General features: G+C 39.7%; 1 protein-coding gene across 1 annotated transcript in view; it reads left to right on the forward strand.

The window, feature by feature from the left end:
- The window catches only part of CFAP54 (cilia and flagella associated protein 54), a 296,739-nt gene that overhangs the window by 147,720 nt on the left and 121,370 nt on the right, over positions 1 to 27,649 (forward strand). The window contains exons 39-46 of the mRNA XM_022562388.3: positions 2,040 to 2,148; positions 13,710 to 13,862; positions 15,736 to 15,930; positions 17,766 to 17,853; positions 18,150 to 18,359; positions 21,305 to 21,371; positions 23,119 to 23,301; positions 25,696 to 25,782. Coding sequence (XP_022418096.3) covers positions 2,040 to 2,148; positions 13,710 to 13,862; positions 15,736 to 15,930; positions 17,766 to 17,853; positions 18,150 to 18,359; positions 21,305 to 21,371; positions 23,119 to 23,301; positions 25,696 to 25,782 — 1,092 coding nt within the window. The remainder of the gene's footprint in view (positions 1 to 2,039; positions 2,149 to 13,709; positions 13,863 to 15,735; positions 15,931 to 17,765; positions 17,854 to 18,149; positions 18,360 to 21,304; positions 21,372 to 23,118; positions 23,302 to 25,695; positions 25,783 to 27,649) is intronic.

Here is a 27,649-nt window from a genome sequence, read left to right on the forward strand (position 1 = left end):
AGGCAGTCAGTGAGGGAGGATCCAGTGAGGAGAGAGCAGCTGTAGACCTGGATGCTGTTTGGAGTTTGGAGTCTGAAGACTTCCAGCATGTCAAGGACTCACCTGATTAGGTCAGGCCCACCTATGATAATCTCCCTAGCTTAAATTCAATTTATTAGGGACTTTAATTAGTATCTGAAAAATACCCTCACAGCAGCACCTAGATTAGCGTTTGATTGAATAACTAGGATGAAGTGTGTATACACTACACAATGGATGCTTCCCTTCCCATCATCCTCATAGTTTAGCCTAACTAAAGTGACTCATCAAAAACCCATCACATTGCCTTATCAGCATCATCTCTTAGATGTTTAAGTCTCTTCTCGAATTTGGTACATGTCAAGCAAACCTGTTCTGCCACGTCTTGCCCACTTCAGCTGATGCAAACCTCATCCTCCTAGCTGCTCAGGCCAGACACCTTGGAGAGCATCCCTGACTCCTCTCTTGCTTTTACACCCCGCGTCAGGTTGGTTACCAAATCCTCTCCCTTCAAAATAGATTCAGAATCTGACCACGTCTCGCTGCCTCCACCACTGCTGCTCTCATCCAAGCTACTACTGTGTTTGCTTGGATTAATGCAATGACTTCCTAACTCTTTTCCTTGCTTCCAGCCTCCCTGAACTCCTGTCTCCAGCCTGTAGTCTATTCTTAATGGCAGATAGAACAGCCTTTTAAAAACCTGTCAGACCATGACATTCTTCTGCTTTAAACCCTGCAGTGGTTTCCCATCTGATTCAGTGTTAAAGTTAACATCTTCATCATGGCCTTAATGCCCCACATAACTCATCCTCCTGTGATCACCAGTAACTTGTCCCTGTTAACTCCCCTGCAGCTTTCAGCTGCTGTGTTCTTCTGTTCTTTAAGAAGACCCTACCCCAGGGTCTTTGCATTTGCTCTTCCCCTGCTTGGAATTGTGCCCGCCCCCCGCCAAATATCCACATTGATTTTTCCTGCAGCTTTTCCAGTCTTTGCTGAATATCACATTCTCTGTGAGGACTTTCCTCATTACCTTATTTAAAATTATGTGTTGTTTGCTCTATTTCTCTCTATAGCGTTTATAGCTCCTTAGTATATTTTATAATGTACTCTATATTTTGTTTATTGTCTCTCTATTTCCACTAGAATAAGTTCCACAACAATAGGAATTTTTGCTTATTTTGTTCTCTGCTATATCATCTGTGAGCTTGGAGCAGTGCCTGGCACATAATAGGCATTCAATAAAGATTTTTAAATGAAGCTGGAGCGGTGGGAAGGACTAGGTCAAGTAGGGCCTTATTAGGCTGGGGGAAGGAATTTGCATTTTCTTAGACTGTCTTTACATCTCATTGTAGAAGTACCTACAAGGGACAATAAAGAAACAACATCTACATCAGACTGGGGTTCAAGGGTGGTTGTATTTTGAGCATTAGGTTAGTTCACTGGGGATGGTGGTGGGAGTGGACAAATGGAGACAAGAGGATGGTGGACTTTTAAAAGAATTACCTTATGTCTAAAAATGTCCTGTTTTCAGATATTTTACAACTTTAGGACTCAAGTATCTGTTAAAAATAGTTTAAACAAATACTACAGAGGAAGTTAGTTCTGGAAAACTTCACCAGGGAAATTTAAATTGTGTTAATTTTGAGTAGGGGGGGAAATCTGCCATTGAAAAAGCAGCCTCTATTTTAAATACGTTTCAACTTACATAATGGAAGATATATTTAGACTAGTGAATTTATAGAATATCAGAAAAATCATATTCTAATTGCTCTACATAATTTGCCTAATGCTTTTCCAGCTGTGCTATACAAAAGAAATATGAAAAATTATATAGCCACTTTTTTTCCCCCAAAAGTTCTCATAATTGCATACTACTCTGGAGCTTTTATTTATAGCATCTTTTTATATCTCTCTCTTTTTTTTTTTTTTAACAAATGAAAAATACGATGAACATTTCAAGTAAGCCAAATTTTTGGCTATAAATACCTAAGTGATATTTGTTTTCTCCTTTCTTTTTTAAGATAACCTGCCGAAACTTCATTGGGAAGCAGCTCAAGATTAATCCTCTAACCAATAAAGTGACAACTATAGGACACGGGGCAGATTTCCTTAAAAATCTTACCTATTCAGGTTGGAACCAATTTTAGCTTGAAACTTTCTCTTTTCTTCAAAACAAGGTTTGCTGTTGTGTTCTGCATGTCAAGTCTTCCATAATTAAAGTGTTTGCAAAATTTCTTTTGCAGGTTTATTTCACTGAAAATAATCCATTTGATATTTACCATCTTATGTTGCTATAAATGTCACTTAAGGGAAATTAAAACACATGTTTTTATTAGTTTAATCCGTTAGTTAAAGAAGGGAGATAAAAAGAGGGAGAAAGGAAACTGATGGGAAAAAATAAAGATGGAAAAAGACTGTTTTGCACATTTTTCCCTGTTTTTAATCTCATTTGGGAACTCTTTAAATTGACCTTTTGCTATTTTCTTTGTTCCATCTTATGCCCGTAATAACTTCCATTTCCATAATCAATATAGATTGTCCTTCTTTTGGTGTTACCAAGGTTTAGTTGTAGGTCTTTTAACAGGAGTGCAAGAGAAGATCTGGGGACATCATGACTCCTTTGGTTTTAGCTGGTAAGCCCTTTTGGAATGTTCTGGTGGTGCAGCTTGTAGGAATGAGGCAATAGGATGAGATGAAAATGGAAATAAAGCCTTCTCTCAATTGCACTTTTCCTATGTTTTGGGTATAGGAAAGAAATGCAAGTCTTCCCTTTGAAGTGTTAGGATTCCTTCATTCATTTATCTGTTGATTTTGGGATGTATGTGTGTATGTATGTATTCATTCATTCATTCATTCATTTATTCATTTCTTGAGTAGGTCAGGCAGCTGTTCAGTCATTCAGCAAACATTTATTGAGTATCTACCATGTGTTAAGTTCTGTACTAGGCCCTGAGAATACAAAGATGAATGAGACTAAAGATTTGTTATCTGATTTACAGCCCCTTGAAGGAGACCGATAAATAAACCAGAGATTATAGTGTAGAGTAGTAAGGTCTATACTGTTATGACTACTGCTGCTGCCTGCTATAAACAATGCTAGTTAACGGCTAGCATCGCTTTTGAGAGACTCCATGTAATTTAGTGGGGTTAATGTAAAAGTAAAAGGCAAAAGCTGAGGTTAGAAAGGTTGGCAGGAGTTGGATAATAAAGGGTCTTAGAAGGTAGGATAAAGAGATTCAGCTTTATCCGGAGAGCTGAGGGGAGCTAGTGAGAAGGATGTAAAGAAGGAAGAGGAAATGATCATATTTGTGTTCTTGGACTTTCGGCAGCAGCATGGGGAAAAGGTTGGAAGGAGACCATGTGGAGGTAGGAGAGCAGCTGCTCCCAGCTTGTGTGTTACAGACATGATGAGGGCCTGGACTTAGATGGTGAGAACAGAGGGCTGGGCAGATATGCACTCGTTAGGTGAGGCGGATGGACGGGGAAGGGAGAAATTCAAGTTGCCTTGGTTTCTGGCTTGGGAGGCTAAATGGATGTGATATCTTCATTCTATAAACAAAAACAAAAACAGCAACAACAACAAAAAACACTGAAGGGGAGGGGAAGCTTAGAGGAAAACATTTCTTTGCTATAACTGAGTTCAAGGTATCTGAATGATAGCTGAGTAGAATGATCCATTATATGATTGGATGTACCAGTGAGGCACTCAGCAGATCTGTAATTTAGTCACCAATACATTGGTAGTGGTTGAAATCAGGGGCTTGTATGAGGTCACCCAGGGAGAGCTCTGTGGAGTATGGACCTGAGGATGGCCTCACTTTGGAAGCTGTGCCAGTCAAAATGGGCTGGGCTATGTAGCAGTCACGAACAATCCCCAAATGTCATTGCTTTAGCACGAGGGAAAGTCTGTTTTTTGCTCATGCTACTGTATTCAGTGAGGTTGAGCAGCTCATCATCGTGGGTTGATGGAATGTCCATCTTGACACAGGCTTCCATGATTGTTTTAGAGGCAGGAGGCGAAACACTAATGTTATCCTCTAGGGCAGCTAAACCTGGAGGTATACAGTAAATGGTTCAGAGCACAGCCTTTGAAGCAAGACCATGTGCATATACCATGCACTTTGTGCTAAGGGCATTATGTAGATTGTCTTATTTCATTATTATAACAATCCCAATAAAAGAATTATTATTATGCATTGGACATCAGGCACTTTATGAGTATTAGTGCTTCATGAGTATTAAGTGCTTTGCAAATGTTAGCTTAACAACTGTCTGATGAGGTAAGTTTGTTATTGTCCCCATTTTCCAGGCAAGAAAAAAGAATGTAATTTATATATATTTTTATATTTTATAATTTTATATTCATGATTTATATATAAATCAGGTGGGGGCTCTTAAAGCTGATACTTGAAGTTGACTCATGTCACTTCTATTTTATTGGCTAAAGTCACATGGCCACATCTAACTTCGAAAGGAGAGGGAAGTGTGATGGTACTCTGTACCCCAAGGATAAAGAGATAGAATATGTGAAGAGCCCTAATGACTGTCATGGGAACAAGCAGAGAAGGAGCAGTATCTGAAAGAGATTGGGACATGGCCCAAGAGGTAGGAGGTACAGGAGATGAGAGTGGTACAAACAAGGCCAAGGCGAGAGAAAGTGTGAGTCAGCGGTCAGAGAGAGGTCACATAAGATAAGGACAGACTGTCTGTTGTATTTGGGAGCTCATTGTCACTGGCCTTTTTTCTGTCCTCACCTTAGGGTCGTCTTGCTCTAGCTGTTTCTCCTTCCTGAAGTACTCTACCCCCATCTAGATGCCTGTCTGATAAATCCCTCACCTCTTTAAAACCTTTGTGCACATCTCCAGTTTTCAATGGTGCTTACCCTGACTGTTCTGTTTGAAACTGCACCCTGCCTGCTTCCTTCCAATTCCCCTTACTCTAATAAATGTATTCTTTTTTCCTGGAGCACTTATAACCACTTATCACACTGTATAATTCAGGTTTTTGTTGCATTTATTGATCACTAGTCTGTCTCCCCTGATAAAATGTAAGCTCTGTGAAGTGAGGGACCATTGGTTCGTTCATTGATATAATCCAAATGCCTTCATCAGTGCCTGACACATAGTAGGAACTCAGTATCTACTTGTCAAATGAATGACTTTGTGACTTTGACAAGAGTCACTTCAAAGAAATGGTGGGGAGGGGAGTGGAAGTATCTTGAGTGGTGGGTGCAGTAATGGTGAGCTGTGCCTGCACAGAGCCATTAAACGAGAGTTGCCTTTCACGAAGCTTCGAAGTGACAAGGAAGAGGGGGGCAGGAGCAGCCAGAAGGAAAAGTAGAGCTCAGGACAGCTCAGGAGGGTTTTTTTTTGTTTGTGTGTCTGTTTTTAGTAGAAAAGAAGGAGCATATTTCTATATTAAATGAAAAGAGCCAGGAGAGGGGGAGAGCTCAGAGACAGGAGAAAAAGATATTTGATAGGGAAAGGAGCTTGAGGATAAACAAGGAAGAGAATGGGACATAGGGGACTTAGACAGGAGAGAGGGGACACCCCTGCCGCTACGGCAGAAAGGAAGGAGAGAACAGGCCCAAATCAGGCAAATTTGTAGATGGTAATGGTAGGAGTTGAAGGCATCCTTACTGGGTACTGGAGATTTTTTTTAATGAAGCAGGGGGTTGAGAGCACAGCCAAGGTTGATAGGGTAGGAGATTTCAGGAGGGATGTGAGAGGGTTGACCGGCCACTGAGAAAAATAGGAAAAAGGAGGATAGAAGGGCTGCAGAGCAGTGTAGAGGGTCTAGTTGAGTAAGGTTGGTGACCACGAACTTGTAGGTTTTACTGTTCATGATATTTTACTGTTCATGACAATTTACTGATAAATTGTCCTCTCATATTCAGTGAACAATGGGAGGACCACCTTCCTGTGGTCAATCACCTGTGACTAGTTCCAGTCAAAGAGCATGATTCTTCCTGGGTGTGTTCTCCTTTTCTTCATTTTGTCCATCAAACCTCTGGAGATTCCCCAATTTGGGATCCATAACTCAGAATGTGATTTATACTATCCCCTCCATCCTAAAAAGAGCTGGCAACAAATGTGAGAATATGTGTCGAAAATGCTTGTTCTCAAAACGATGACTTGCATCTCAGGGCTAGGAGAAGCATACGTAGCAAAACTCTAGACCTGTGTGACCAGCAGGTGCTTACTGATGATGGCCACAACACGTCAGAAAAGCACTTTGCCTGCCTATTGTTAAGTTACGTTTGGAAAGGCAAGGTGGCAGGTGGTGGGACAGAAAGGAAGGCGGGGGGAATCAGGCTACAGTGGTCCTTTGGAATGGTTCTCGGTGGTGGTGGGGGTATAGCCAGTTTGAGCAATGAACAGAGCAGGAATATTCAAATAGATAAAATCTAAAAATTATTGTAATGGCAGTAATAATTGATTGAGCCAAGTACTTTATAGCTATTAACCTTCTTTAATTTTAACCATCTTAGGAGGTAGATATTATTATGCTTATTATTACAGATGAGAAAATTTAGTCTTACTAGTGAGTACTGGAACCATGATTCAAACCCTGGTCCGTCTGATTGCTTAACCCATAAGGGCTCCACTAAGCTATCAGGTCTGTGCATCATTTGTCCTCTTGCAGGTTAGACTCTCTTCTAAACTTATAGCACTCAAGAAAAAATTGCTATGTCTCAGTAGTTATGGGGAGACAGATACTTTATTGTGACTTGTTATGATAGTTTCACAATTTTTAGATGATCCTGCGTAGTAACTACAGGTTTTACATTGAGCAATTATCATTAAAATCTTGGCGCCCACCTTAACAGCTCCTTATAAAACTGTAGGACCTCTGTGACTAGGAGCATAATCTGGCCTGGACTTTTGGGTTTATTAGGCAAATTTTTAGGATGCTGAATTTTTTTTCAGTATACTGAATTCAGATCATTAACATGTTTATAAGCATGATGGGTCTTATGTATATCACCACGACATGTCTGCAATTCTTAAAAGAATTTTTAAAAAGACCAAGTATACTTCTGATGGTTTCCACACCAGGTCACTGCTTTAGAACCTCATAGATTCCCTTTTGGCATAACAGCATTTGGTGGTAGTGCTTGATACATTTAATTCTTCAGAACAGGTATTGTAATGCCCCAGTGCTTGGTACCTTACAGATGTTTTTTTGTGTGGATGAGTAACTTGCCTGCTTGTTAAGCTTCATAGGGGAGATAACTCTATGGATGTGCCTTTTATTGTGGCTGTTTTTGCATTCTGTCTGGGATCTCTTTCTTGAGTTTTGACCTTATTGGTATTTAAGTTCTCTAATAGGGTAATTCAGTCATCAGGTGTGTTGGAATTTTGAACCCTTTGGCTGGCATGTTTTTTTAGTACCTCTGGGCATTTAGATTGATGTGACCAAGTGTGTAGAAAGCAGCCCAAATTTTGTATCACTCCCTGACCCTTCCTTGGTGAACGCATCTCTCTGGAGTCATTGGCATTTCAATTTTAATATCTACACTGGTACAATGAGAGATGTAGTAAATCGAGTCTTTTTTCTCCTCCTCCTTCTTATTCTTACCTATTCCAAACCGTTGAGGCTGTTAGTGCCTTTAAAATAGCTTCTTGAATTATCCATGGAAGTTTTCGGAGAGGAACCCCTTGAGACAAAGATGGCAGGACGAGGCCTGCAAAGCTAATATTTCCTTATTCTTTTGCATCATTTATCTCATGTAGACAGCCACCAAAACACCAACAGAGCCCTAATTAGACTATAAGGAAAAAGGGTATACTAGGCTTGAAAGAAGAAAAAAAAGTAAAGTAAAAGATAGTTTAGGAAAAAAACAAAGAGGAATGATTTATAAGAAGATAGTTGATAAGAAGTAGCAGGATGATTTTATTCAGACCTCATATTTTAAAGATGGCAGACATCTACTCCTCCATCCGTCTTATCACCCCCAATCACTGACATGCCTCCGTGAATTTTATTCTAGAACGTAAGCTCTGGGAGAGCAGGGAGTGTGTCTGTTTTGTTCACTTGTAGCTCCTCAGTGCCTAGCATGGTATCTAGTAATGGTACATGCTCAATGGATATTTTTTAAATATATGACTGATGGTCATAATGTGAGCATCTGTTGAATGCTTCCTCCATGACCGGTGCTACGCTGGACACTTCACACACAGGTTAAAACAGTAACCCTTGGAGGTAAATATTGCCATCCCAGTTTTAATAGATAATTAAAATGAAGGCCTGGAGAAAGTAACTGTCTCAAAATATTAATATGTGAGGGCTTCCAGCTTCCTCCTTTTCCTTTGCTTTGCTGAACTTCTTTCCCTAATCTCACTCTCTATGGAGGAAAAAAATGAAAGCCAAGCTCATGAATTCTGGCAAGAGAACGGAGGACCAGAGCAGAAACCTATAATCTTCAGGGTGTTGTGCATAAGGGTTGGGGTGGGAGGGGTAGGGGCATGCCTTGTCAGGGATGGTGCAGGACTGTGCATGCTTAGAGGAGGGGAGATGGTGGAGACAGGATGGAGGGGACAGAAGAGCGAAGTTTGCAGGAGAAGAGCGAGATCACCGGGGAGTTAATAAAGAGCTACTGTGGCCTACGTATTTGATCCTCTTAAATGTGTGACAGGGAAGTGTGTCAAGAGTGAACTTGCTCGGGGAACAGATGCTCCTCTCCATGTGGCCATGTTCCTGGTTTGACTAGAGCCTCCAGGGTTTCTAGACGTGAGGGTGGTAATGAAAGATTTATCTCTATGGCCATTCGAATGTGACCCTGTGTTGTGAATTCCGTCGGGATCTCCCTGGGCTTACAAGGACCCCAGGCTTATTCCTGTCTTATTCTCAAAGTGTCTCTGTGCCCACATTAGCAGGCCTCAAATTGGTGTCACTTCCTGTTCCCCAAATCTGATACCCTTTGGAAAACTAGTTGGGAAAGGCTTCAGACATGAACCCTGGTTTTCTCTCTTATCTCTTGTTAAGGGTTTAAAACAAGGGAATGTCCCTCAAATTCACCTTTCCTCCTTTGTAAAGTATAAGTGATATCTACCTCTGCTAGTTGTAAGGTGCTGTGAGGATTGATTGCGATTAATGCCTATGGAAGTGGTTATTAATAAAGTTTATACCAGCCATTTAGCTTTGAAAACTGTTGTCATTCATTCATGTAACAAATATTTATCGAGCACATACCACATAACAGGTATGGTTATAGGCCAGGGGTGAATTCAGTGGACAAAATGGGCAAAAATTCCTGCCCTCATGGAACTTGCATTCTAGTGGCCAGAGACAATCAATAAACAAGTAAAACACATAGTACGTCAGAAGATAATGGGTGTCACAATTTTAAAGAGGGTGATCAAAGGAGGCCTCACTGAGAAGTTAATGGTTAAGCCATAAGCTTAAGGAGCTGAGGAATCAAGACATGGAGACACCTGAGGGAAGAATGTTCTAGATCAAAGTGAACCACTGTTGCCAAGACCCTCAGGTGGAAATATGCCTGGTATGGGAGGGAGTGAGGGGGAGAATAGTGAGGAGATGGGGAGCTTGTTCATGTTGGGCCTTAGAGGTCACTCCAAGGGCTTTGGTGTTTGCTGTAGGTGATGAGGGAGCCAATGGAGGGTCTTGGACAGGGACTTGACATGAAATAACTTACATTTTATTTTTTTAAAAATTATTTATTTATGTATTTATTTTTGCCTGCATTGGGTCTTCGTTACTGTGCACAGGCTTTTTCTAGTTGCGGTGAGTGGGGGCTACTCTTCATTGTGGTGCGTGGGCTTCCCATTGTGATGGCTTCTCTTGTTGTGGAGCGTCAGCTCTAGGTGCACAGGCTTGGTAGTTGTGGTGCATGGGCTTAGTTGCTCTGCAGCGTGTGGGATCTTCCTGGACCAGGGATCGAACCCACGTCCCCGGCATTGGCAGGCGGATTCTAAACCACTGCGCCACCAGGGAAGTCCTGAGAGAACTTATATTTTAAAAGGCATCCTCTGGTTGCTATGTTGAGAGTGGCAAGGGTGGAAACAGGGAGACTGGTTGGGGGCGGCGATTGCAGTAATTCCAAAGAAGATAATAGGTCTTTGGAAAACAGTGGAAGTGGGAGTGGAGAGTGGAGCTGGTGAGCGATGGTGGCACTCTGGATGTTTTCTGAAGAGGGAGCCTCCAGAATTTGTTGTGAATTTGACTTGGGGCATGAATGGCATGAAGAATCAAGGACGATTTCAGCTTTTGGCCTGAGCAACTGGAAAAATAGAACCATCCCTTAATAAGGTGGGGAAAGTCTATGGGAGGAGTAGGTTTAGGGAGGAGAGATTCAGAAAGCAGTTGGGAACCTGTTAAGTGTGAGATGTCTATTAAACGCACAGCGGAGGAGACCGTTGGATAGATGAGTCTCAGGACTTCAGGAGAGTGGGGGCCAGAGATAGAAATTTGGGAGCCAGCAGCATGTGGCTACTTAGACCCATGAGACTAGATGAGGTCATCAAGGGGGTGAATGTGCTACCAACCTGGCTTCTTGGCCTCTTTAATCAGTAGAAGTTGATAAGAGGCAGGACGAGAAATTCAGGCAAGGCTTTACTGGGACTCATGCTACAGCACGGGGGAGCAAGAAGAATTAACAGGTTCCCTTGCTCGCTCCCCGACTGGCAGGGGGGCTGGTTCCTTAAATGGGGTGTGAGGGCAGATCAGTGGGTAAGGCCAGGGGGGCCCTTAGGGTGGTCTCCCCGCGCCCTTGGTGGTCCTGTGTGCAGGGATCATGCCCAGTACCCTGCTTTTGCTCCCGGCACCTCAGAAGTGACAGTTTGTATATCTTATTGTTCATGATTTGCCCCAACTGTGCATGCACACAGTTATTTTTAGTCCCTTATAGTTTCTTTGTGTTCTGTTGCTTGAGCAGACGCTTGTCCAGGTGCAAGCACTGCAGCAAAGGGTCCCAGGTCCCAGCCTGCCTCAAATGTTAGTTAAGAAAAGAGAGGCATTCTAAGGATTGAGCCCTGGGCTTTTCCAGTATTAAGAGGTTGGGTAGATGAGGATGAATTAGCAAAGAGGATTAAGAAGGAGTGTCAGTAAGGTTGGAAAAGGAGCTTTAAGCCAAGGGAAGAAAGTATTTCAAGGCGGGAATTATCAACTGGGTCAAATGCTGTTGAAAATTTATGAGGGATAAAGTCTAAAAATTGAACATTAGATGTAGCCACGTGAAGATCCTTGGGGTGAAATGATGGGGGAAAGTCTGATCTAAGCAGGTTCAAGAGAGAATGGGGAACAGTGAAAACAGAACTTTTTGAGGAGTTTTGTTGTAAAATGGAGCAGAGAAATAGGATGGTGTCTTGAGGGGCAAGTAGGGTCAAGAGAAAGGTTTCTTATTTTTTAAAAATAATTTTTTTTCTGTTTTAGAAATTTAGATATAGTTACCATGCTATACATTACAGCTTTAGAAGTTATTTATCTTGTAATTGACAGTTGTACCTCTGGGCCCCCTTCACCCATTTTGCCCATCACCCTACCCCCTGCCTATGGCAACCACCAATCTCTTCTCTGTTTCTATGAGTTTGTTTTTTTTTTAGATGCCACATGTAAGTGAGATCATACAGTGTTCGTCTTTCTCTGTCTGAATTTATTTCGCTTAGCATCATGCCCTCAAGGCCCATCTATGTTGTCACAAATGGCAGGATTTCCTTCTTTTTTATGGCTGAATAATATTCCATTGGGTATATACCACATTTTCTCTGTCCATTCATCTGTTGATGGACACTTAAGCTATTTCTGTCTTGGTTATTGTAAATAATGCTGCAATGAACATGAAATTTTTTTGATTTTTTTTATTTTAAGATAGGAGAAAAAAGGAAAATGTTGTTGAGAATGATTCAGTAGAGGGAAAAACTGATGATTTGGAGGGGAGAGCAGAATTGCTGGAGTGATGCCCTGGCAGTGTAGATGGACACAGGTGCCGGGGGCTGGGTGGGTCTGATGGTAGGGGATTGCAGGAAATCCCTTTGGATTCCTCCCATTTATTCCCATTGAGGTAGGAAGCAAGGTCATTGGCCCTGAAAGATGGGGAAGAGGTAATTCCCACTCCCTTTCTTTTCTTCGTCACGTAGCCAATTAACCACTCTCCTGTCGCTTCTAACATTGGAGTGTTCCCTGTGTCCCTCCCTTGTTTCCACTGCTACCGCCTCAGTCAAGTTCAAATCATACAATGTCTGTGTTATAACTTCCCAACCTCCCAGCCACCACCCTCTTTCCCTTGCAGGCTGCTGTGCATACAGTGGTGGGCTAACTCTTCCTGAAATACTTACCTCTTTCTGCTGGGGTCCTACTCAAAACCATTTCTTGACTGCCCATTGAAGAGGATGAAGGCCGCTTACTCAGCGAGGGCTTCAGGCCTCTGGAAACCCTTCTCAGTTCAAAAGGACTGGCCATGTCATCTCATTGTGCCCTGAATCGCCACCCTTAATCCTGCTCCCACCCTCTCTTTGCACAAACTAGTTCTGTGACCCAAGGGATGCTGCTAGACTTCTCTACGCCTGATTTTCCTCATCTGTAAAATGAGGATATAATAGTACATCCCTCTTATGGGTGTTGCTAGGATTCAGTGAGACTATCACAGTAATTATTAAGAATAGTTACTGGCATGGTATAAACACTTAATCAACTTCAGCTATTCTTATTCTAGCTGTCTGAAACCCCTTGCCTCTTTCTTCCTGATCTGACCTTCCCTATCCTCTAAGACACAGCTGGCATAGCTTCTCTCCCATGAAGTCTTTCTTGCTCATCCTTTCCTGCATACACTGATCTCTCTCTTCTATCTTTCCCTCATTTTCACATGTAACCAGATACTTTCTGTCAAGGTGATTTTCGTACTCCAGTGTTAGAATGCCTCTTTGCTTCAGCTAAACGGTAAATTTCTTGAGGGCAGAGGTCATGCCTCTTAACCTCTTATAGCCCTGTTCCCTAGCAAGTTGCTGCACTCTCAAGACCTCAGATTTTACAGGGGATATTTGACCCGCTCAGCTTGTTGAAGGGGTAAATTTGTTTGTTATTCATCTGAAGCCTGTGTTTCTTCTTTCCCGTGTGCCTGCTTCATGGTGTATGCAGCCGGTCTGCAGCCTAATTTATGGGACCGTCACTTCCTCTCCAGGGACCTCCAGCAGCGCTCTGCCGACATCTGCCCTTCTGGCCACTTTTCAGGACTGCTTTGTAGTTCCATACCTGTTTATGGCTTCATCTTCCTTTCCTCTCCATCCTCCAGTATTAGAAAGCTGTCTTTTCCTTCTCTCAAGGGAGCAGTTGCCCATCTCCAAGCTTCTTTGTTTCCTCCTTTCGTCTCCTTCCCAAGGCACCTTGGCTTTGAAGAGGCTGCTGAAAAGGAGTAGATTATTTCATCTTTTATGATCAGCAAAAGAAAAAGTAGGAGGCTTTATTAGGAAAATTGGCAAGATCTAAAGTTATTTGCATTTCATACAAATCAAAAGTTTTCTAAGTTTTTTTCTTTTTTTAAAAAAGAACTGTCAAATATACCGAAAAAAAAAATTTTTGATCTGAACGTTGAAACAACTGCTGCAGACCTGGGGGCTTTGAATTTAGCAGCTTTCGTTTGGGCCCAAGAAATTCTCTGAATTAGAAAGTCTTTTGCTGCTTGTTGGCTTGCTGCAACATTTCATCCCTCACGTGACTCTTCCCTTTCCTTTCAGAATACAGCAAAGCCAAAGAGCTCCTCTGTGTGCCCGTGGACGTGACAGACACTTTGAGATGTTTTAGAGAGACCTTGGAAAAATCCAAATATCACAACAGATCAATCCGACACAGCAGAAAGTTGCTTTCGTTATTTCTTGCCCAGACACAAGGTAAAATACAGTCGTTCCTGGGCATCTGCGGGGAATTGGTTCTAGGACCCCCTGTGGATACCAAAATCCGTGGATGTACACGTCTCTTACAGTCAGCTCCCCTCCCCCGCCCCCCGTATCTATGGTTCTGCATCCCCAGAAATGGAGGGCTGACGGTACTTGCTCTACATCCCTTCCTCTTTATTTACCCAGGGTACCACCCCGTGGGTGTACTGTGTTCTGCCGTAGGTTCCTCCTTCCCCCACTTCCATGCCCACTCCCTGCTGCCTTTCACTTTCTTCTTCTTGTCTAGTGGATTACATCTCTGTTTCTCGCACTTTATTCCAACCAAAGCACTGCCTCACTCATCTGCTTCTATGCCGTCTGTGAAATGAGCATAATCCCTAAGTGGAGTAAATACAGAAGCAGTGCTATAGTCTTGTTTTATTTTTATAAGTAGATGAATTGTTTCATATCGAATTAACTACAGTGTTTTACCAAAACACTACTTTATCAATGTCTAAGAAAGGGATGCATTTTAATATACACATCTAGTAAAATTTCTTATTAATACCATAGATTTTGATCTTAGAGATTTCTTTTAGCTTAAAAAAAAGATATTCACTGTTCTTGGTTACATTACACTTGTTTGCTTCCTTCTCAAAATCTATTGATTTGTAAACTCAGTCAAAGCAGGACTTCAAGTGGTTAAGTGGTAACCTCAGAGAGAAAGAAGATACTCAGATTCAGGCCGAGAAAAATCTCAAATTATCTACATTTAGGTAATTTAAAATTTGTTAAAACCCTAATTTGTTTTTATAATACTTGCTGTTCACATTTATCAGAATAATAAGAATAAACTTAAAGAATAAATTTAAATGAATAAACTTAAAATAATTGTATTTTAAAGTTATTAATAATAGATTGAAATTTAGCATCTAAGATGCTAATAGTCTCTGAACTGATCTTTTAGAAATTTGACCAATTTTTTTTTACAACCACTGACAAGTTTTATTTATGTATGTATATATGTTTGTATGTATGTATGTATGTATCAATATATATTCATTCTTGTTGCTGCCCCTTCTCCCCGCAAAAGGCACTCACTATGATATGTACCCACAGTTTTTGGTTGTACTGTCCACAGACACACATTACATTAAATTGGCCCTCCACATCATGTTTAAACTTCTTTCAATTATGGTGTACATTAACAGTGGTTAAGGACATGAATAAAAAAAGCAAATACAATTCCTAAGAATGGTTTATGCCACCTCAATCTGAATTTCACCTGGTACTAAGATATTCTCAGCAGTTTATCCCCAGTCCTTGGGCTGTAGACCTAAATCCATTTTAGCTTCTCTGTCTCTGAGGTTTTTGACTACTTCCCCTAGAATATTTTTCCTTTTTTTTTTTTTTTCCTGTGTGTTCTCTGATCTTATACAGAGACAGGTTCTTTCCCATTTTTTTTCTCCCCTCAGGTCAGAAGTACCTCTGCACTGCTTCTATCCCAGAGGTTTCTGCCCCAGAGGCAAACTAACATCTTACTGTTGGAAACTCTTTTAAAAAAGGCAAACTCAAAACCTGTGCAACTTCTGCCAGTCCCCATGAGGAGCAAAGCATTATCTCAACATTTACTTTCCAGCAAACTGCCCCTCTGTGCTGTTCCTTATGAGGTAACACGAGTGTAGAGCACATCTCACACCTGGGCTCTTCAGAAATGATTCGAGATACGAAGTTTAAGGAAATAGTGTCCTTCGAGCGGCAGATGAGTCTCAGCTCTGTACAAAACCCTTCCTTCCTTCTCCTTTTCCACTTCTACTTTTTTCCTCCTCATCAACTTCCCTTCTTTCTCCATTTTTAAGTTTCTTTTAAATTTTTTTCATGAATTTAGGAGACAAAGGAGGAATGAACAATTTAAAATCCACTACCAGAAAGGTGGAGTTTTGCCTTGGGACAGAAGAGATGCACATGCCAACACCTCCTGACCTTTCTCAGGAGCACTTCCAAGTTCTCAGCTCAGTGGAGAAAAGCAAACTTCCCTCCTCACAACTTGGACTCGTAATTTCTTCTTATTATGAAACTATTAGTAAGATTTATTCATTATGTGTTCATTTTCAATATGATCTGTCACTTTAATGTTGAGATTGCATTTGGTCTTGAAATATTATCTTTTTTAAATTTATTTTTTTATCGAAGTATAGTTGATTTGTAATATTGTGGTAGTTTCGGCTGTACAGCAAAGTAATTCAGTTATATATCTATATCTATCTATATTTTTTCAGATTCTTTTCCATTATAGGTTATCACAAGATATTGAATATAGTTCCCTGTGCTAGACTGTAACTGAAATGTTGTCTGTAGAAATAGGATGAAAGAGCTTGAACATAGAATCTATTCATCACACCCTCGTGGACAGTGACAGAGCAGCGTCAAGACAAGCAGCTTCCAGCCCCTCCCATCACCCACTTTCCCAGATTGGCTGTCACCATTGTGAGATTCTAGGCACCGTCCCATCCATCCCACCTTAACTCAATCTGTGAACCATTTGTCGAGACGTGGCCACTTTTATGTGCTTTTGCTCTGCCCCAGCTGATTGCATTTTCCTTGTCTTTCCACTTGATTTGGTTTTTCTGCAAATTCAGCAGTATAAATTCAGTCCATGTTGTAGACCCAGCGTCCCCCCTTTTTTTATAACAGACATTTTGTAACTCCCCCTTTATTCTTCCTATGCACATTATTTTTAAAAATCAATATGAAGCTCTAAATATAAAATGAAGGGTAAATAAAATGAAATAACTTTATAATAAAAGAATCTATTTGTTGGTATGTAAGAGCTTAGGCACTAGAGGTATAGGGAAGCAATCAGATGCTCACATATAGTATGTAAATTATACAGGATACACATGAATGTGACAGCTACGAGTGCAGACTGATACAGGTGTATTGGTAACTCAAGTACTATCAGCATTGCTAATTTTGGTGACATGATGTTCTAAAATGGCAAATCTAGGCCATTCTGGACAAAACAAAATATTACAGTGGTTGCATTTCTGGAGAACTCAGAGCATTTTGAACACACGCAAACATACCCTTTCTATGAAATGAAGTTAGATGTTAGACTCAAATAATTATAAATAGGTTTCTCACCTTTTTCCTCACTGTGGGGGAAGGTTCTGTGCATGGCAGGCCATCAAGCGTCAGGTCCTTACCTAGGAAATACTAGCAGATGCCCCATTGTGACAACTAACAAAACCCTCCTCAAATTTCTAAAATACCCTCTAGGGGACATTGCTGCCCTGATTAGACACCATTGCCATGTTAGTTGGGTTTTGTGGCTACACATCCTGGAATGCATGTATTCATCAGAAAACAACAAATTCAGGTACTATTCAAGATGTGCTTTTTTGCATTTGGGTAAAGGAAGAATCCAAAGCGCTGTGCTCTTGTCACATCCCTGATCAAAAGCAAACTGTTCAGCGCTTCCCAGGTGCTGTAGAATAGTGTCCACATTTCTCCACGTGGCACTCAGATGCCTCCGTAATCTTACCACTACCCGCTTCTTCACCCTCCCCAGAAAGCGTATTCCGGCCGCACACATTGCCATATATATATACCCAGCCCTTTCTGCCTTGCACACTTTTTCTGGATTTTTCTCCTTCACCATCTCAACCTGCCCGACTCTTACTGTACTTTCTCCCATTTCCCACCTCTTTGACCCGATCTCCCACTCGATGACATTAACATAGAACATCGTTTGCTCTCTTTCTCTACCCATATTGTGTGACATTTAAAGGCTCTATTAGCTTGAAGTTTGCTTATCTACACAGTTAAGGTATAAGGCAATTTAAAATATTCTTGAAAATATACAGGAAATATTTTCCAGGGACTGACATTTGTTCTTTCACTTGATTAAAAATACAGACGTTCTGCAAACCAGCAATGAAAGAAGTCTTAACGTTCAGGCATTGCATGAACTTGGAAGTCTTCTTGTCTTCGCACAAAAGAAAAGGTAGTTTTTAGGAGTCAGTAAAACAAGGGAAACTTTGTTCAGCTGAAAAAATGTTTAATTATTGTGAAAAATACTGCCTTTCATAAATTTTAGTCTGTTGATAATATTCCATTGCTGCATTTTATTCATCAAATGCTACCTGAGAGAAATGGTTATGAGCAATAAATGGTATAGATCCATTCTCTAATATTTTAATTAAAATGCCTCTTCAGTGCATTTGCTTTCCCTTTTGGAAGATAGATTTAATAACACGGATCTCAGAAAACATGCTGCTGCATGCTCTATTTCTGTTTTAGGGCTGCTTTTAAATGTTGGAGCCAAGCTCTTGATGACATATTCAGAAAACAAGACGTGCTCCACACATGGAAGGAGTATGGCAGCTCACTCACCAATGCCACTGGCAGCTGTTCACCTCCAGGTTCCAAAGACTACAGTGAGGAGTTTCTGTCAAAAGTTGGCATTTGGGGATGTTTGCAAGGGGCGGTGATATCAGCAAAGATCGCACAGTGAGTGTGACGAATGAGTGGCCTGTGTCGTAGCTGTCGCCTCCTTTGTGGGCTGCCCACCCGTGCCATGTAGGGTGCCACACCTCACATGCACTGGGTTCCCGGGCAGCTGTGTCCATATCATACAGGCTTATACGGTTTACTTATTTGTGCTGTTTCTTGTTGATGGCCATCTCCTCTTCCTGTTAACACCTGCCACACCTGGAGTGTGAGAACCATGTGGGCATAGGTCTTTGTTCTGTTCACCAGTGTATCCCGAGTGCCTGGCATGGAGATGGGATTCAATAACTACTTGTTGAATGAATGAACGAGTGGATGAACAGTTGGTTTTTGAGAAAGAATAACAGCATAGAGGCAGGCTGACTAGGGCCTAACTTTAGGGCCCCCAGCAAGTTACTCATCCTGCCTGAGCCTCAGTTGTTCTCATTTGTAAACTGTGGTGACAGGAATTACATGACACACTGTATTAGTTTGCTAGTACAAACTAGCAACAGAGTACCAATCTGTGAGCAACTTATTGTCTCACAATTCTGGAGGCTTGACATCCGAGATCACGGTGTTGACAGGCCTGGTTTCTTCTGAGTCCTCTCTCCCTGCTTGTAGGTGGCTGTCTTCTCACTCTGTCCTCACATGGTCTTCCGTCTGTGCATGTCTGTGTCCTAATCTGCTCTTCTTATAAGGCCATCAATCATACTGGATTCGGGCCGACCCTAATGACCTCATTTTAACATGATTACCTCTTTAAAGACCTATTTCTAAGTATAGTCACCCTCTGAGGCACTAGGGGTTAGGACTTCAACATACGAATTTCGGGGGTGCAGTGGGTCACATAATTTAGCCCATAACACAGACTGTATTAGTTTCCTATTAGTGGTATAACAAATTACCACAAATTTAGTGCCCTAAAACAATACAAATTTATTGTCTTACAGTTATGGAGGGCAGAAGTCCTAAAATCAATGTGTTGGCAGGGCTGAGCTCCCTCTGGAGGCTCTAGGGGACGATCTGTTCTTGCATGTTCCGGCTTCTAGAGGCCTCCTGCATTCCTCAGCTCATGGCTCCATCTTCTGTCTTCAAGACCAAGAGCCTGTCATCTTTCTCTCTCTCTCTCCGAGCTCTGTTTCCGTCCTCACATCTTCTCTGACTCTGACCCTCCTGCCTTTCTCTTATAAGGATCATTGTGATTACATTGAACCCAGTAATTCAGGATAACTTCCCTATCTCAAGGCCCTTAATTTAATCACATCTGCAAAGTTTTTTGGTTTTGGGGTTTTTGTTTGTTTGTTTGTTTTTTGCCACGTGGAGTAACATATGCATAGGTTTGGGGGATTAGGGCGTTGATTTCTTTGGGGGGGCATTATTCAACCTGCCACATGTAACATATGGGAAAGCCCATCACAATGCCTTATACCTAGTTAGCACTCACAGATATCTTAAATATTTGATTAATGTGTGAAATTTAGGAAGTATGAAGAGAGTGGAGGTACAGGTTTCCTTTACCTCTCTAGTTACATTTTAGGGCGTGGTAGGCAAAAATCTGCATAGTATTTTGAGCTGTAGAGAAAGTTTTTAAAAATAATAACTTGTCCTAGTTAATAATCACACTGTTTTCAGATAATTAGCATTTGGACAGGGGAAGTAAGGAATTACCACTTAAAAAATATCAAACATTTAAAGATTTTTTTAAAACTCTGTCAAGTTTGATTTTTTTTTTTTTTACCACTCCTGGGACGGAACTCTTCCTTACACACACACACACACACACACACACACACACACACACACACATGATCCCCATGCAAGTTTGAGTTTATAAGTTAGTAGAGCTTGGCAGCAGAGAATAGAAAAGCTGAGGAAGGTTCCCACCTTGAAAAGAACAGCTATAGCATTCCTGCCAGAGGACACCTCAGCTTCTCTGAGCCTCTGAAGTTTTTACTTAGTGGTTTTCAATCAACAGAAAGTCATTTCCTGGTTACCCAGCTGGAAGTCTGACTTCCACAGGCTCTGTGATACTCCAGGGGCTTTGGCTGTTCTTAGAGACCCCTTGAGGAGAAGAAACTTCTCCCCCCACTGTTCAGAAGGTAAAGCACCACATAGAGAAGCTGAACTCAGACTGACTAAGTTATTAATCCAGTGAAGCCCACTGGTGTTATTGAAATAAGATTTAGAAGAAGGTAATGTGGTTTACAGCTGCAAATTTGAGTTTCAAGACCCATGTAAAGAAAACTCAAACTCTACTAAGGGACATAAAATGAGACAGTAGTAAACACAGAGATATTACCTTAATCTTTGGTGGAAAGACTAAATGTCATCGATGGATCCATAATATACTGCTGGTGAGGAAACACATTGTTTAAATCTATGGGAGGAAATTTTTTAATTGTACTCATCAAAAATTTGATTTAAAATTGTGCACCTCCTTTTCCCCAAAATTCCACTTCTAGGGGTTTATCCAGTGGAATTAATAGGACAAGTGCTCAGAAATGTAGGTACAACAATGTTTATTTCAGCGTTGGAAAAAACCAAAATGGAGATGAATATTTTAGTATTATGGTACATGCATATGATAAAAATATTAAAATCTGTAAAATAATGATGTAACTCATTATCTCCAAGAATAAAAAATTTGTTTATAAAATAATATGTATTGCATAATTTTAGTCTTACTGTGCGTGTGCATGTGTATTATTGTGTGTAGAAGAAAATCTAGAAGGAAAGTGGCCAAAATGTTACCAGTAATCATGTTTAGGTGGTAGGATTATAGGTGACTTTTCATTTTATTTTTTTTTCCATCTTTCTATGTCCTAGATCTTATATGAGTATGTAGCACTTTTAGAATCACAAAGATTATTTTAATTTTGGAAAATCTATGAGTATTAGAGATGTATTTATATAAAAATAGTCTTGGAACATTGTCTATGAATGTTTCTTTTTCTTATACTTAGATTTATTCAGACATTGGACGTTGAAAAGAGAACCAACTCTTGCCTTTTGTCCGGGTTACTCTTTCAGGTAACACTTCCTGTATACCTTTCTACAGTAGCAGGACCATGCAGTCAGTAAAAAAAAAAAAAAAAAAAAAAAGCAGTGGTTTAGCATATTCATAAAACTTGCACGTAGGGAAATAGCATGAACCTTGATTAAATATCATAAGCCCGTCTTTCCTTCAATGGCTGAACCCCTGTGGCATAATATTCAGCAGAGTCACTTTTTTCATTTTGGCTACAGAAGGAGGAGTTTTACAGATAAGGAAACTAAGTCTCCTGTCCTTCGTAATGTCATGTTACTAATGAGCAGGGAAGCGAATCTGACTGAGTCTAAAGGGTTGCCTTAAGTTGCCTCATTTCTAAATAAAGCTTTGCTCAATTGCGTGATGTAAAATATACCATATAATGAAAGCAAAAAATAAGTTGAAGACTATATAAGTAGAGTGTCTGCAGTTCTTAGGATTTGGGTTTGACTTTACTGAAGAAGAAAGGAGCTTTTATCTGAAATACAAGACATTCTAAGATTTGGGAACATAGCCAGGGGCCTCTGCAGTCTCCTGAAGGTTCTGTTTACTTTGAAGGATGGGACACCCTTGTTCTAAGGAGTCTAGTAGCTTATGAAATTTGGATGAGCATATGGCCAGAGTTTTCAATTTTCTTATGTTCCATACACTTCTGGCCTGTGCTTCAAAGGGAAAAGGTGGAAGAGGCAAGGATGCAAAGGGAATAATAATCCGAATTGGATTCCTTCTATTGCATCCTTTACTTTCTTCTGATATTCCTCATTCCTGAAGATAATGCTGTTTATATTTTAGAAATAAGTAATTTTTTGCTTAAACGTGGACATCATTTCTTTGTAATATGACACTTAAAATTAAAATTAGCTGGGGGATTTATTTTTAAAACCTGCTCTTTTTATGATTTTAAAGAAAATTTGTAAAACTAAAAATTAAACAACTGTAATATTTTAGACTAGGTATCATAAGTTTAATGAGCAATGTGATTAAAATTTGTTCCAGATATATACATTAAAATAACTTTATGATGCATTTGTCATCAAGAAATGTTAATTGTTTAAGATAACATAAGAAGCACTCCTAAATGTACAATTTGATTTTGTGTATTCATCTTGTTTCTGAATGTCTGGTACAACGCTGGTATTATAAATTACCTAAGAAATATTGGTCAATTAAACAAATCAACTTTTTACTTAATTCAATAAAAATTCAAAATTACCTCTGCTTGATTTAGACTTCTGAAATACGTTTTTCTTTCCTCTACTTATATAGGTTGGTATAGTGGAAAGAACATAGATTTTTGAGTTACATAGACATGACTTTGAATCTTCTTTTTGCCATCATTAGCTGTGTGACCTCAGAGAAGTTAATTGTTCAAGCCTCAGTTATATCACTTGTGAGATAATAATCCTTCCTTCTAGGGGTAGGTTAAGTGAAGATTAAATGAGATAATATTTACAAAGAATTTACCAAGAGTGCCCAACACAAAATTGACCCTCAACAAATGATAACTTAATATAATTTCTTCTTAAAATGATAATTATTCCACTACCATGGAATTTAAAAGGCCCATCTTGAGTGGTAAAAGCATTTGGAACCTATAGTCATGAGGATATTGATAAGTATCATTTATTGCAGGATACAGTGTGCTAGGCATACGCAAAGCACTTTGGGAAGTAATACGTGTACTTATCATTCTCTCTCGTTGTTGCAGATGCAAGTTCCAGCTCTTCATTTCACCTTTTTCATTTACAGGGTTTGCTTAGAACCACACTTCTACACCCTAAAGCTGAACGTTGCTATGCTCAGTATGAAATCACTCAGCTTCTTCCCGGCATCGAGCTCTTCTCGGACAGATACCGGGCTGACATCTGCTCTGTAGTTGCAAGTCTGTATTACGTAATCCGCGAACTGCACTTTGCTAAGCAAAATCTAATAGTAAGTGATTTGTAAAATCGACAAATCTTAATTCACTGTGGTATCTTACCCCATTTACCTTATACTTTTCAAGTTTTAATAATGTAGTTTTGGTCAGTTCCTATTTAACTTTTAAACTCTATTTTCGGGATTCAGATCTGTACTTCAAGATGAAACATATTAATTAATATTCTTTCTTTTGACATCACTGTTTGCATTGCCTTTTGGGTACAATAGCCATGCCTATTTGATTTTGTTCTTTTATTTTACCTTTTTTAGAAGACATTTGGTGAAATTGACTAGAATGTTGCCCTGGTCTCAAACACAGGAATCTAGTGCACTTATAACTTCACTGCATTAAGTCATGCAGGTCATATCAATATCGAAACCCTGGGAGTATTTCTTTATTGAGATAAATTTATCTTTGTGTCTTGTCTTTTCTGTGTTAAGGGCACATCTAAGTGAAAAACAGATTCTGACTGTGAAATTAAAGACAGACACTTCTTAATATCCTAGGAAATTAAAAAAAAACCCAAATACAACTCTCTTTTCCTTTAGGGAAATAAACCACAGTATGTATCTCATAAATTTGAAGTTGACTGCATTTTAAACATAAATTAGGGTGTTCTGTTGGTTATTTTATATTTTCCTCCTTTATCGTATTTGTCCTTTTTTCTTCCTCTGTGCTATTTCCTCTACCTCTGTATCTCTTTTCCCCTGTGTTTGCTTGTTAATATATGTTCTTTCTCTTTTTCTGCTGCTTTCCCTTTCCTCTATAATTTTCATACTTACTTTCTTTTTTCTCATGTATTGTTTTCTCTTGTTCTAAGTTCACTCTCTCCTTATCTTGAAAAGATTTACTACCCCGTGATATTAGTTGTTAAATTATAACGTCATGTGTTAAAGTGAAGAGGTTGATACATGCTTTTAACACTTGGCAGATTTGGCAAAAAACTGTTTATTAGAAAAGAATAGCAAAATGGTGCTCCTCTCTTGTTAAGGGGATTCATTTCTGGATTTAGAAAATAGTTTTTATCCCCTGAGTAACTTTTAGCTGCCTAGTCATATTCATATATAATACATATCCCTGCCCTGGAAAAGAAATGAGACTTTTTTCTCTGAAGCTTAAGAAATTGAGAACATTTTTCTGAATAATTGAGCAATTGGCAGCAATAAAATGGTATGTTTTTATTTGTCACTAAAGAAAAGAAACAATCTCAAAGGTAATAGCCAACTCGTTTTGTGCTGCATTAATTACAGAAAAAAGTATTGTGTTATGTTTGTAGAGCACCATTGTAGAAGAATGTATTGTGTTATGTCTCAAATCATTTAAGACCAGTTTTAGTCCTTTTCAAAAGCTGTTGCTGTTAGCAGCCGCCAGTTGACTGACAATGAGATTCCTTAGCTAAACTTGCAAGATGTAAACAGTTTCCATTTTCTATTACACTACCTTCCAGAAGGAGCCCAGTGGCTAAGGAGACAGCTGTAACATATAAAATTTGCTAGGGGACCCATTGCTGTGGGATCATGGGAAATAGTTTGCTAAATAATAAGGATCCCAGTGCCCCTTCTTGCTCCATCTGCCTTTGATGGAGCAGGACCCAGTTGTAGGGACTGAGCTTCAGTTTTAAGTTGAGATCAGGAGCTGTTCAGAAGTCTAGGCAAAACTGTCCCTCAGCACCTGCCTTTAGCTGGATACTGGTTTGGTCAATTGAAAAATTGATAGTCTGTAAGCTTTCACATATATCCATGGGACTCCAAGAAGACTTGAACCTTGGGGTTAATTTTAGGAAAATAAAAATGTTATATGAAGAGTAAGCTTGCGTTTTAATCAGTAGAATATATGCTCTATGAAGGCAAGGACTTAGATTTTTTTCTCATTCAGCAGTGTCTGACATATAACAGGCCTGTTGTAAATATTTTTTGATGATGGAGCTATTCCAGTTGAAGACAAATAGCTGACATTGAGACGAATAAGTAGAAGCTATTAGGGGACATGGATGTGAGTTCCTTTGCTTTAAATTTTGCATTTATTTGGTAGCTCATTTGCTAGAATGTTTCCACAGGCCTCAGTAATTCATACGTATATGTTGAAATAATTTTTTTTCAAGGAAGATGATTAACTGGATTTTTATTTTTCCATGCTTAAGGAAATGTGAAACCTAGGTTTTGGGTATCAAGTAACATCTCCTTGGAACTGTTAAGTCACTGATAGCACTTTAAAATTCTGATAAAATTATGAAACATATGTTAGGCAGATCATTTCACTTATACCAAACAGTACAGTCTTCTAATATGGAAAAATCAATCACAATTTTGCATAACATCTCTTACATCAGTATTTGGCTAAGTTGTATTATTAGGTTATTAACTTGATAAAATACGTTTCAAAACAGAGTGTTTTTCTGTTGGTAGATTCTGCCTCTTCTTGCATTGTACCAATATTTTGTTTCTGGAATTTGCCAAGACCTAGTCAGAAATCTAGAAGCAAGAATCCTCAAGGTATGTTTCAAGCTTTTTAAGACATTTGATATTCTTGAACTATTAAAGATACTGTCGTGAATTACTTTTTTATTATTATCATCATAAGGTGATAATAATATATGGTGTTGTACTGATATTAAAAAAAACTTGCCCAACATTTTAATAAAGTATGAGAAAGAGCCATGTAGAAAGGCTTAGATCATTTTATTCTTGGGCCACAGTAAAGTGAGGAACAGCTACCCCTGGTAACAAGGCTCACCTGACACCATTCAGCCTAGAAATCACCATTTCTGAAAGATTGGTTTCCTCATGGAGACTAATGAGTCATTTTCCGAAGTTTCTGGGAGTTGTTTTGCTAAGGATCTTTGTGTATATCATGGTATACAGGAGGTTTTTTTTTATTGCACAGGCAGTTGAGGTGATAAAACGCACAGGCACTAAATTACAATTAATTCTGTAACCCAGAGGTCAGGAGGCTCTCTGCTTTCAAGATTTGTGTGCAGTTGGCTTGAACCCCATGTGGAGTGGGGAACATCAAGCATCTTGTTTTCTCTGCCCCTTTTCCCGATCACCCATGGTCGCAGGCTCCCACTGTCATTGAATTTGTTTTGTACATGGATCCTTTCAGCAGCCAGCAAATTTGCTCCCTGTTCTGCACTTCTTCATCTCTAATATGGAATTCAACCCTATTCCATATTTTACACACACACACACACACACACACACACACACATGTAAACACACACACTACATCCACCCAAGGTGTTTATTTCTATATTGGACTTTACTGAAAATTGGGAACATAAGGAAATTTTAGTTGAGGCAAAACCAGCAACTTAGAATATTTAGCATCTCTGAGTTTAAAATATTTCTTGCCCGTTATCCCACTCTTTTGCCTCCTATCCCATGGCTTCGTCAGCCGTGTGCTGGTAAATATTTTACAACTCACTCTAAAAAAAAGCTTTGATTTGTAACATTTGCAATTTCCATGGTATAAATACTCCCACTGCAGCTGACTTCAGCCTACCAACTGGGCGTTACTGAATGTGGGGCTTCGACAAGATGTGCCTGATTGGCTCTTGCAATTGCGGGTGAGTGGGCTCCCACACTCCCCTAGCTTAGCCCTCCTTCTCCTTTTTTTGGAAATACCCTTCTTCCCCGATCCTTCACATTTTCTAATAAGGGAAAATAAGACTGCCCTTTGAACTGCTCTCTCCATCAAGACCCTGCCTGTGGGCCTTATTTTCAGACCCAAATTGTCCATTGCATTCTCTTTCTAAATAAAGATAACACCTTCCCTAACAGGAATTGTGATGCTCTTAAGATAATACATTTTAACCTGGGAATAAATAATTTGTAATCAGCCATGAATTCTGGTTCACCCTTTCTGAGTTACTGAACTCTTAACAGTTCTCTGGCTTTTGAATTCTAATAACAGTTTTTAAAAAGCTGCATACAACTTTTCTCTGTTTTTAAAACAGTGCTCTCTTCAAGACTGCAAAATTCTCGAGGCTAAGGCCTGTCTCTTTTGCATCTTTTGGTTCCCTATAGTGTCTTGAGTAATAAATTTATATACTTGATATTCAGTAATTAATTGTTGAATTGGATTTAAAATCTTTAGACATATATCAAGTGTCTACTGTCCACACTCTCCTTGGTGTTTGGTGGGAACTCACCGAGAAGATACTTGGTAAATGTTTATTGTTTTATCTTTGAAACAACATTTATCAAGTATCTCCTATATAAAGGCACCGTGTTAGTAACTCTAATCAAAGAAATGTAACCCATGGTCTTTGCTTTTGTAAAGAAGTGAAAATAGGGAAGAGAGATGGGACATACACACAAGAGAATAATGTGTGTACCTCCCACTTGATCATTTCCAAAC

Source organism: Delphinapterus leucas, chromosome 11, assembly GCF_059928025.1.
Source record: "Delphinapterus leucas isolate spDelLeu-1000000601 "Yukka" chromosome 11, BTC_Dleu_Yukka2, whole genome shotgun sequence".
Lineage (NCBI taxonomy): Eukaryota > Metazoa > Chordata > Mammalia > Artiodactyla > Monodontidae > Delphinapterus > Delphinapterus leucas.